The 12,530-nt window shown below is 35.7% G+C and overlaps 1 protein-coding gene across 1 annotated transcript in view; it reads left to right on the top strand.

Moving 5' to 3' along the window:
* The window catches only part of OTOGL (otogelin like), a 169,905-nt gene extending 157,583 nt beyond the window's left edge, over positions 1-12,322 (top strand). The window contains exons 53-56 of the mRNA XM_070370120.1: positions 2,113-2,232; positions 3,612-3,657; positions 10,093-10,172; positions 11,064-12,322. Coding sequence (XP_070226221.1) covers positions 2,113-2,232; positions 3,612-3,657; positions 10,093-10,172; positions 11,064-11,264 — 447 coding nt within the window. The 3' untranslated portion in view covers positions 11,265-12,322. The remainder of the gene's footprint in view (positions 1-2,112; positions 2,233-3,611; positions 3,658-10,092; positions 10,173-11,063) is intronic.
* Positions 12,323-12,530: the final 208 nt, after the last annotated feature.

Raw genomic sequence — 12,530 nt, 5'->3', positions numbered from 1 at the left:
AGCACACCCACATAGAGCACACTTGCAAGACATAGTTAGATGCAAGACATAGTTAACAGTTTAAAGTCCATGACTCCTTTTGCGAAGGAGCATATTTAACTGGTTTCTCAAACTTACTTTATCAGAGATCCTTACTTTTCCCCCAGATGTTAGGAATGGGCTTCGAGAAATGTTGGTTTCTAATCATTAGAACAAAGGAAAAGAGTGTTATTCACTCATTTGAAATGAAGCATTTTAACAAAACTCTGAAACTCAAGATGTTAGTGCTTTATTATTTTAGGTATTGAAGATTTCAGTAGGTAAATATAAGAAAAGATTTAAGATATTTGAAAAATTTTAAAAGATTTCAAGAGTAATGAATGCCGTATCACATCTTTCCACAATATAATAATTATTCAGAATTCTTCCATTATCTCATAATAAATTACTCTATGGAGGTTTGCACACTGACCTACTCTTTCCCTTTTTTAGAACAGAAGAAGGGAACCCTGTAATTTTAGTACAGTTATTAGTGATGTCATCAGATTTGGGAGGGTCACAAATTCTGATTATAATTTGCATTACCTGAGGGTAGTTCCAATTTATTATTGCTATTCTTAAGTTTTTTCCATTAATAGTTTAATTATATGGAGGTCTTATTTATGATATTCTTAATTACATGGAATTAACTATATACCCAAAAGAAAAACAGATTTCTCCAACCCTGTGCATTTTACTAAGTAAGAAAAAGTTAACAATTATCTTATTTTATAACAATATAACATATGCTTGTCCATTTGTTTTATAATTATGTGAAAATAGTGTTATTGATTTAAATAATGTTGATATTATTCATCTGTTTAATCATAGCAATATTTCTGCTTCATATTATATTTTTTAAAGAGGGAGTCTTGAAAAAGCAAGCTTATAAAAATGATGAGGAGACAGGTGTCAGTGAGAGAAAATGAATCAGAAGTTACTTGAAAATATATAGTAATGTGGGGATTTTAGTAAAGAGCAACATGAACTATAGATGTCAATAAGCCAGGAACTATTGGTGTATATAATCAGTATTCACAGTGAAAACCCTGATATTTAAATAAAATATTAAATTATGTTTAGAGTATTTATTGTGAACACAAGTAATATAGGTAAATATTCATCAAGATTGTTATAATAACTCTTAGCTGTTTCAAAGATAAGTTTTATTTATCTAGAAATCTAATTCCTATGGAACAAATAATTTTTGATTCCAGATAAATTAGAACATACTATTTGAATTGAATATTAGAATTAATATTTGATTTTGAATGTTTTATCTTATTTTAGACCTGGACTTGTAGATCTTTTCCAGTTGAGGTTCGTAAGGACCTGAAGACATTTATGAATTAAAATAGAATCTACAGAAAAGGAAGCTTGTCAGAATTTTTGCTGGTCCACAAAGAATCTTCAAGTCAGAGATTGATTAACATTTTAAAATTCAGATTATAAAAATATATAGATTAACAATTACAGCCTAATAGTTATATTATAATTAGTTTCAGCTGATTTTATTTGTAAATAGGAATTCTGAAATCAGGAGTGAAATAAACAGTTACTATCTTAAAAATTTGTTAAAGAATAGGGATACATTTTAAAATAACCAGAAGGTATAGAAAACTAGAACTATGGGTGAATAATCACTATCATCCAAAGATTTTTAAATTTTTTGTTGATAAGGGAGTAGAAGAAAAAACAAACAAGCCTCAAGTGAGGAGTCATACTAACTAATATGATTTGTTGTTTTATAATTAGTGAGGGAATATTAGAGCAAGACCTTTGACACTTGGCCAAATTAGATAATTAATTTTGTAGTAGAAAAAGATGCTGAGTTGCTTCTTCCCTCTCTATTGTTTTGTTCCACATTGACATCTCAGTTCTAGTATGAAATCAAACACACCCACCCACCTGCCACATACATGTATTTTTAATCATTTTAGATAAGTTTAGGTACAGCTCCAGACAGACATTTTATGTCACAAGAAGCTCTCTAAATCTTGACTTGACTTTTGATTCAGTAAGATAGGAAACATTCTACTTATGAAATACGGCAGATTTTAAGAAGGAAACAGAATCTTTCTCTTTTATTTTTAGGAGGGGAGCACCTGGCACTATAATTGTACAACATTTGAATGTGTTAAGACTGATGAAGGGGCAATGATTCTTAACTACAGTATGGTCTGTCCACCTTTTAATGAGACTGAATGCAAAATGGTTTGTACTTTGTTATAGCCAAGAAAATTTAGCATTAACTATAATTTTTAAAATGCACATTAATATGTTTTCCAAGGTCATACATACATGCTTTATTTGTTTTGGTAAATGTTTATTTTCATATATACATAAAAGTTTGATTATATTTCCTCTTTGGCAGTTTGAGTTGTATATGGCACTCCAAATAATTTTGACTCTCCCTGAATGGACATGATACTATCTCTGGGTTTTTATTATGCAGACCAAAGGATTATTGAAAAATCTTTTGATTAGCCGACTTAGCCTCTCTTTCAATATGGATTAGTAAACTAATTGATCTGAACTTGGTCAAGTTTCTCTTTCTTAAACCCACAGCAGACTTTTGATGTCATTTGCTTTTCGATGCATGCTGGCCTAAGGGAGGCCAGAGTTTCTCTGAGCATGGACCACTGTGAAGCTCAGCTTATGCCGGAGCACAGCTGATCGTTCAGTTTTGCTCTTCCAATTCCTTATTCTTCCAGAGAAGAGCCCGCTGGGACAGTAGATTTTTGAAAGTCACATAGTTTTTTAAAAGATTCTTTGTAGCCTTAATTATTTAGGAAATAATAATCCCTAATGAAAAGTAAACTTTACTCTGTTGTGTGAGGCAATATTTTTCTTTCAGTGTAAAGAAATAGCATGATTTCACTGACTTTTTTCAACATGTGCCCTTTTAGTGATGATGGTTAGCTAGCTGGCTGAATAACAAGATACAGTATGTACCAAGGTAATAGAATTTTAGCTCTTTAAAGAATCTTAGGCATCATCTTATTTCACAAATCCATTTTTATAGAATAAATTATTCTTTTATTTGTATTATAATTAGCGAGTTACTAAAAGCAATCAGGCAATTATGGTAAGAATTCCAAAAGATAATCAATGAAATTTTCTTAATTTAGCCTTTGATAAGAGATATTCAGAAGTAGAAGATTTGTTTAAAATCATAAAATATTAAAGAAAAAGAGATATCATTTTAACATTCAGTTCTATCAGGAACTCAGTCTAGTCTTGAAAAGTAGTTTATTTCAAGGAGTCTAAAAAACACACTGATCTCTGTTTAGAGTACCTCTCGACTTGGTAAGAAAATCTTTTGTTTTATTTTAAATATGTTCTTTTAATTAAGTTAATCTTTTTGCACACTTTTTCATAGTACTTATGAATAAATAACAATTAAAAAAAATTAAAATATCTGCTCCTAATTTTAAAAATAAAAATTGTTATTAGATATAGTTGTTTCAATCTTTTTCCTATAAAAGTCTTTGTGATACTTAGTAAATATATTGAAAAGTTAGTTTTTTATTTCTAATCTAGGAGGAAATGAATAAACATTGAGCTTTAACACTGTTCCTCTCTCATCCTAGAATGAAGGGATTGTGAAGCTTTATAATGAAGGCTGTTGCAGGATCTGTAAGTGAGGACAAATTATATATATTAATTTGATTAGTTTTAATTGTTCATGACTATGATTTTTCTCATAAGATTCACTTCTTACATTGCAATGAGGGAAATGTATTTTTTAATGTATATTATTTAAATGTTTTTATGGCAAGTGGTTGATTATTTTGTAACTTAGTCTTTATCTTCTGGAACATAAATACAGTTTTTAATGTAGGTGAATTTTAATCTAAATTTAATTTAAATATTAGAAATGTCTTTCTTGCTGCATTTCTCCAAAGGTATTGCACAGAATTTCAGTAGGGTTCAAGTTTAAAAAGTACTCTATGACCAAATGTGCTTTAAACTACACAAAATTGTTATAAGACTCCGATAAGGACATAGAGAGTATGATATTTTCCAAACCTATTTGAACAAATCTATGGTTCTATATAATTAATACATTTGAGAAATACCAATTTAGTGAGTTATATTTAAATAATATGTATATAAAATATCCCATAAATATAAATAAACATATTTATTTGAATTATATGGTTTATTTCATGGTGCTTTATAGCACCCTTTGAAGAGTGTTCAAAGTAGAGGAAATGGCAAAGCACAGTCATAGCACAGGGATGAAAGTGATAAAAGAGGATTAAGGACATTAAAGGTCATGTTAAAGATGAAATAGAATAGAGTGGTATTTGTGCAATTTTTATTTGTATGCTTATGAATTTATTTTTCAACTACTTGTGAGTTTATGTCAAGATAAAAATAGAAGTGTTAGAAAAGTTGGCATAAACAGTAATTTTAATATTGTTTAGAGAAGTTTTTGGGAAAAAGACTTCAACATGATTCAGGTTAATAATGCCATTGTGGAGCACTGGATTCTTAGTCACAAGAATTCTGTAACCCCATGTTTTATTATTAGAGAAGTGAGTGTATTTATGTTATCTGAGGGCAGACAAGGGACTATCTGTTTGACTGACCATATTACTACTATTGGTTGTCAGCCACACGCCAACAGTCTATCAAACCCATTGCAGATAACACTGCAACCAGTCTTCACCACAGTTCTGGGAAGTGTGTGGGGAAATAGGTATGATTTCCCTTTCAGTTGAGGAAATGAAGGTTCAGAAAAGTGGATTACACTCATAATCAGTGATAGACTTAAGTCTATCCAGTGCCTGGCATCAGGATTGTTCAGTTTGGCCCAGCTCCTTGAAGTTGCAGAATCGTGACAAGCTGCCTTGTTTTCTCTAATCTGATGTGTAAGGACCTGTGAAGTAGTTTCTGCTTTGGCATTAGAGAACCCCTGTCTGTAGTCTTTGCTTTTGGGTGACCAGGCTTTATCAGAAAGACTGCAGATGTTGGCTATTATCATAGGTATATGCTAAACAACATGTGTTACAATTATAACAACACTGAGGAATGAATAGAAAATGGCTCTTGGCACAAACAAATTCAGTCAACTAGGATGTCCCAGTTTCATTTATTGAATGAATGAACATAAACAAATTTTTGTTGAGTGCCTCTCATGTAGCAGACACTCTTTTAGGTACTGGTACTATGACAAAGGATGAAACAACCTCTGCCTGCTTAGTGCATGTTATCAAGAAGGGGCGGAAACAATAACTGGTAAATATACACCATTACGTCAGTACTGACGAATGGCATAAAGAATAACAGTGCAGAATACAAGGGATGGAGAGGGAGGGGAATTGGGTTGTTCATTAAGTGGGTGATTAGAGAATGCCTCTTTGATGACGTGTCAATTGAGTAGGGACTGAATGTCCTTGGGAGCCAGCCAGGAAGAGTGAAGGGTGTTCAAAGTGGAGAAAGTGGCCAAGTGCAGTCATAGCATAGGGGTTAGAGTGATAGAAGAGGATAAGGACTTATAGGTCATGTTAAAGAGGTTTCTTTCTTGACTAGTCTTTCTTTTAAAACTTGTATGACAATAAAAGTGTTAATGAAGTAACCAGTGTGTGAAAGCATCGTAAGACATGAAACAGCTTGCCCTCTGTCACCAGCACTGAGTCTCAGGCCATGCTGTAGTTGGGAGGTCCAAGAATGAGAATGACCAAGTATAAGAGACTGTTGTTCTTCAGAAGCTCAGTCATGTTGGACCCTTTGAAATCCCATGAACTGCAGCATGCCAGGCTTCCCTGTCCTTCACCATCTCCTGGAGCTTGCTCAAACTCATGTCCGTTGAGTCAGTGATGCCATCCCACATACATCTCATCCTCTGTCATCCCCTTCTCTTCCTGCCTTCAATCTTTCCTAGCATCAGGGTCTTTTATAATGAGGCAGCTCTTCCCATTAGGTGGCCAAAGTTTTGGAGCTTCAGCTTCAGCATCAGTCCTTCCAATGAATATTCAGGACTGATTTCCTTTAGGGTGGACTGGTTTGATCTTCTTGAGGTCCAAGGGACTCTCAAGAATTTTCTCTAACACCTCAGTTCAAAAGCATCAATTCTTCGGTGCTCGGCCTTCTTTATGGTCCAACTCTCACATCCATACATGATTACTGGAAAAACCATAGCTTTGACTAGACTGACATTTGTCAGCAAAGTAATGTCTCTGCTTTTTAATATGCTGTCTAGGTTTGTCATAGCTTTTCTTCCAAGAAGCAAGCATCTTTTAATTTCATGGCTGCAGTCACCATCTGCAGTAATTTTGGAGCATAAGAAAATAAAGTCTGTCACTGTTTCCCTTATTTCCCCATCTGTTTGCCATGAAGTGATGGGACCAGATGCCATGATCTTAGTTTTCTGAACGTTGAGTTTTAGGCCAGCTTTTTTCACTCTCCTCTTTCACCTTCATCAAAAGGCTCTTTCCATTCCTCTTTGCTTTCTGCCATAAGGGTGGTGTCATCTGCATATTTGAGGTTATTGATATTTCTCCCAGCAAACTGGATTTCAGTCTGTGTTTCATCCAGCCTGGCATTTCACTGATGTATTCTAGATGTAAGTTAAATAAACAGGATGACAATCAATATACAGCCTTGACGTACTCCTTTCCCAATTTGGAACCATCCATTGTTCCATATCTGTGTCTAGCTGGTGCTTCTTGACCAGCATACAGGTTTCGCAGCAAGCAGGTAAGGTAGTCTGGCATTCCCATCTCTTGAAGATTTTTCCACAGTTTTTGTGATCCACACAGTCAAAAGCTTTAGCATAATCAATGAAGCAGACATATATGTTTTTCTGGAATTCTCTTATTTTTTCTATGATCCAGTGGATGTTGGCAATTTGATCTCTGGTTCCTCTGGCTTTTCTAAATCCAGCTTGTACATCTGGAAGTTCTCAGTTCACATACTCTTGAAGCCTGGCATGGAAAACTTTGCTAGCGTGTGAAATGGGTGCAATTGTGCAGTAGTTTGTACATTCTTTGGCATTGCCCTTCTTTTGGACTGGAATGAAAACTGACCTGTCCCAGTCCTATGGCCACTGCTGAGTTTTCCAGATTTGCTAGCATATTGAGTGCAGCACTTTCACAGCATTGTCTTTCCGAATTTGAAATAGCTCAACGGGAATTCCATCACCTCCATTAGCTTTGTTCATAGTGATGCTTCCTAAGGCCCACTTGACTTCACATTCCAGGATGTCTGGCTCTAGGTGAGTGATCACACCATCGTGATTGACTGGGTCGTGAAGATCTTTTTTATGTAGCTCTTCTTGCCACTTCTTCTTAATATCTTCTGCTTCTGTTAGGTCCATATCATTTGTGTCCTTTATTGTGCCCATCTTTGCATGAAGCATCCCTCTGCTCCCTTGGTATCTCCAATTTTCTTGAAGAGATCTCTAGTCTTTCCCATTCTGTTGTTTTCCTCTGTTTCTTTGTGTTGGTCATTTAGGAAGTTCCTTGTGTGCACCAGGACTGAGGGAAAGAAGCGGTGATCCCCACAAGAGACTGAGCCAGACCTGCCTTTGAGTGTTTGAGTGTCTCCTGCAGAGACACAGCTCAGCAATGACCTGCTGCAGGGACAGGGGCTCTGGCTTCAACAGACCTGGGAGACACTGCGTGTGGCAAAAGTCCTCTTGGAGATGGTTGCCATTAGCACCACTGTAGAGCTGCTGAGCAGACGACCCATAAACTGGAGAACAATTACACCAAAAAAGTTCTCACACTGTTTCAAAAGTTGTAGGGCCTACAAGAGATTTCCCAACCTGGGGATCTGGCAAAGGATTGAGAACCTCCAGGGAAACAGACTCTTGGAGGGCACAAACAAAACCTTGTGCACACCAGGACCCAAGATGAAGGACCAGTGTCCTCATGAGAGACTGAGCCAGACTTGCCTCAGAGTGCCTGGGAGTCTCCAGCAGAGGTGTGGGTTGACAGTGGCCTGCCATGGGGTCAAGGGTACTGACTACTACAGTCTTAGGAGCAGCAGCATGCTGACATAAGTGCTTTTGAAGGAAATCACCATTACCTCCATTACCCCATCAGCAGAAAATTGGATTAAAGATTTATTGAGCATAGCTTTGCTCACCAGAGCAAGACCCAGTTTTCCCCACAGCCAGTCCCTCCCATCAGGAAGCTTCCACAAGCCTCTTATCCTCATCCATCAGAGGGTAGACAGAATGAAAAACCACAATCACAGAAAGCTAACTAACTGATCACATGGACCACAGCCTTGTCTAACTCAATGCAACTATGAACCATGTTATGTAGGGCCACCCAAGATGAACAGGTCATGGTGGAGAGTTCTGAAAAGGGACTGGAGAAGGGACTGGAGATGGGACTGGCAAACCACTTTAGCATTCTTGCCTTGAGAACCCCATGAACAGCATGAAAATGCAAAAATAGGAGACTGAGGAGGAGACATAAAGAGACTGGGGGAAAACCAGAGTGTGCTCTTAGAGCCAAGTGCAGAAATTGTATCCAGGAGGAAAGACTGATGGATTGACACAAATGTTGCTGAGAAGTCAAGTAGGAAGAGAACAGACATAACCTTTGAATACAGCAACTGAATGAAGGTCCTGGATGATAAGAACAGCTGAATTTCAGGCTATCTTGCTACCCATCTAGACTTTAACCAGAGTAGCTTAACTTTTATATACTTCACATCTTGGGATTTCATACAAGCATTTGTTTTAAATAAAGATATTGTGACTAAACTCACTTAAAGATTGGAGCTCTAACTCCAGTCTTTTGCAAATAAGGAAACTCAGCAGAATGGTTTAATGGTATTCCTAAAGTGACAAAGCAAATTCTTAATAGTAACAGGGTGAGATAAGAACCTTGGTTGTTTTGCATCCTGATTCAGGGATTACATCCACTATCATACAGCATTCAGTTCAGTTCAGTTCAGTGGCTCAGTCGTGTCTGACTCTTTGAGACCCCATGAATCACAGCATGCCAGGCCTCCCTGTCCATCACCAACTCCCAGAGTTCACTCCAACTCACGTCCATCGAGTCGGTGATGCCATCCAGCCATCTCGTCCTCTGTCGCTCCGTTTTCCTCCTGCCCCCAATCCCTCCCAGCATCAGAGTCTTTTCCAATGAGTCAACTCTTCGCATGAGGTGGCCAAAGTACTGGAGTTTCAGCTTTAGCATCATTCCTTCCAAAGAACACCCAGGGCTGATCTCCTTTAGAATGGACTGGTTGGATCTCCTTGCAGTCCAAGGGACTCACAAGAGTCTTCTCCAACACCACAGTTCTAAAGCATCAATTCTTCGGCGCTCAGCCTTCTTCACAGTCCAACTCTCACATCCATACATGACCACAGGAAAGACCACAGCCTTGACTAGATGGACCTTTGTTGGCAAAGTAATGTCTCTGCTTTTCAATATGCTGTACAGCATTAAATATATATTATTGGGTATATTATCAAGTGACAATCCATCATGCACACAGAGGCATAATAATATATTACTTAATATAAGGCATTTTCATTAGAAATTGTGACATCATTTCAGAGCCATAGAATCAAGTATGAGTCATCCATACATTTCAACATGGTTGGTAACAATTCAGTTACATTTATGCATAATTTTACATTAATATCCATTAAGATAAAGTGATCTTAAATCTATCAACTTATATTTTAAAAGAGATTTATATATGTATGTATGCCTTAATTATGTACATGTGTATTTACCTATATATAACATGGTTGATTTTTTAATATATAATATTAAAATATACCCTGCACACACAGATTGATGTTAGCATTACTCCATGTGTAGAATATGTTTGATTTATGATCATAGTAATTATTGAAGACAATAAGGTAAAGAGATAAATATAAGGCTAGAAAATATGTGAGAAAATATATGTAGAAATTGAAAATAAATATTGAACATAAACTACGTAAGAGTAAAATTTCACCTATCTCATTATAGAAATACATTTCATATCAATATATGTTTTCAATTATAAATATATTCATATGTTTAATTGAATTAAGAAACAATTTGACATGAACCTTTGGATGAATAAATACATTCTATGTTTTATCAGGTAAACGAGAAGAAAGAATATGCCAGAAAGTGATTATCAAGTCAGTTATAAGGAAGCAGGACTGTATAAGTCAAAGCTCTGTAAGTGGATAAATATAATTTGTTATGTAAAAGGTCGATGTCTTTCCAGAAGTATATGTGTGTCAGCACTGGTAAGCAAACAAAATGCCAATACTTAAAATATTTAACTTTGAGATTATCCCTACATTCTAAGAATAAAATATTCTGTTTGTGAAGAAGTGTGAATTTATTCTTGGAATAAATAATCAACAGTTTATTTCAATGATAATTTCAATCCAGAGAGATGGAAATTTAAATCTAAATATACTTGACCACATATTGTCTTAAGTATGCAATTTTAATTAGCAAAAATAGTCTTGTGTCTAAGTTTGCCCACTTTTATAAGACCTATATGATTCTGTAGTCTACTTAGTTGTGATATAATACAACTTAAATAGAATCATTAGATTGTGATTAATATATTCCATAGATCTGTCTAGTTATGTGTGCACATTTCATACTTTGAGTTACGTCTGATTGCCATCTTGGACAATCAATATGCTACCTTCAGTTCAGTTCAGTTGCTCAGTCATGTCCAACTCTTTGCAACCCCATGGACTGCAGCATGGGAGGCCTCCCTGTCCGTCACCAACTCCTGGAGTTTACTCAAACTCATGTCCATTGAGTCAGTGATGCCATCCAACCATCTCATCCTCTGTCATCCCCTTCTCTTCCCGCCTTCCATCTCTCCCAGCATCAGGGTCTTTTCAAATGAGATAGTTCTTCTCATCAGGTGGCCAAAGTATTGGAGTTTCAGCTTCAGCATCAGTCCTTCCAATGAATATTCAGAACTGATTTCCTTTAGGATGGACTGGTTGGATCTCCTTGCTGTCCAAGGGACTCTACCTTAGTGGAATCAATATCACTGTTTTAAAAGTTTTAAGACGTTTTTCTCATTGTCTCTCCTTACAGATAAATGTTGCATCTTGCGATGGAAAATGCCCATCAGCCACCATATATAACATCAATATTGAGAGCCATCTAAGATTCTGTAAGTGTTGCCGTGAAAACGGGGTGCGCAACTTGACGGTGCCGCTCTACTGCTCAGGCAACGGCACCGAAGTCCTGCACACCCTCCAGGAGCCTATAGACTGCACGTGCCAGTGGAATTAAGCTCTTGGATTCCAGGAACTCTATGCAGCATCATAAGGTCAAATGCAGTTAACTTTATCAGCTCTTTTTAAGGCGCCTGGCAGATTTATACGGTTTAATAATAATATGTATTTTTCAGACTATTGGATATGGCAGTTTAACACTTGCTGCAAAATCTATACAATTTCCAAGAAAAATTAGGTTTATCGATTTAGTCTATTTTACAGAATCAAATGAACTTAAGGTGTTCAGCTGAAATTCTGTTATGTATACAACTGCAACATGAAATTATATTCTCATCTATTAGAAAGTTGTTTTGTAGGTTTCTTTCAGTTCATTCAATTTTTATTTTATTTTATTTTAAAGTCTCCCATAGATATTAAAATTAAGATACCCTTTTATTGCTAGTGTTTATTCTGGCAAATGTAATCAGCTAATCGTGACAACTTTAATTTAGATAGTCATAAAGAGCGGTCTGCTTAGAGACAGATCATAGAACAATAGGATATTATATTATTTAAATTCTGAGTGGACATTAAGGATGTAATTGCAAATTTCCCTTAGTTTGCAAGTTTATCACATAACCAGAGAAGCTGTATGACTTGTACAAATTCATTTGGTATAATAACGTAATGAATGCATGTTAACAGTTGGATTAAGTCTACATCTTTTGCCTTCCAGTAATGTGTTCTTTTCTTTTGAACAGTATGGTAAGGTGTGTATCACAGAACCTTTTATTCCTAAAGAGTTTGCTTTGCCTAGAATTAATAACTTTAAATTCAGTGTCTTTAAAAAAAGGAAAAATGCCACATGTACATATGTATATACATCCATATAATAGTTAGCTGGATAATAAGGAATAGGGAAACAGAGTATCAGTTGCTAAATAGAGGAGAGAGATCTTGGGGTTTTATTTTTATTTTTTACCATTAAAACTGTTTTAAAATAGGTTGTTATTATTTAATGTTCAGTTAGCTATTTACTAACTCTTAGATGTCTGGTTTTTGAGATGTGTTCAATATTTGCCTAATTATTGAAGCTGCATGCTATTTTTCTGTTCATGTTGCTGTTTTGCCAATGAAGGATGAAATAAAGTTGTTTGAATGTATTAATAATTCTACAATGGAATTCTGTACTTTTTAAATACAGTAGATTATTGACATTTACAACGAATATATTCTGAGTTTTTTACAAATCTCCCAATTCTTTGCCACTCCTAATGTATAGTTATAGATTTTATCTGTAAAGAGGAGAGCATGCCCCACTTAGTATGATTGCTGTGAGGAT

The sequence above is a fragment of the Bos mutus genome, chromosome 5 (assembly GCF_027580195.1).
Source record: "Bos mutus isolate GX-2022 chromosome 5, NWIPB_WYAK_1.1, whole genome shotgun sequence".
Classification (NCBI taxonomy): Eukaryota; Metazoa; Chordata; class Mammalia; order Artiodactyla; family Bovidae; genus Bos; species Bos mutus.
This window is presented reverse-complemented; position numbering and strand designations above follow the sequence as displayed.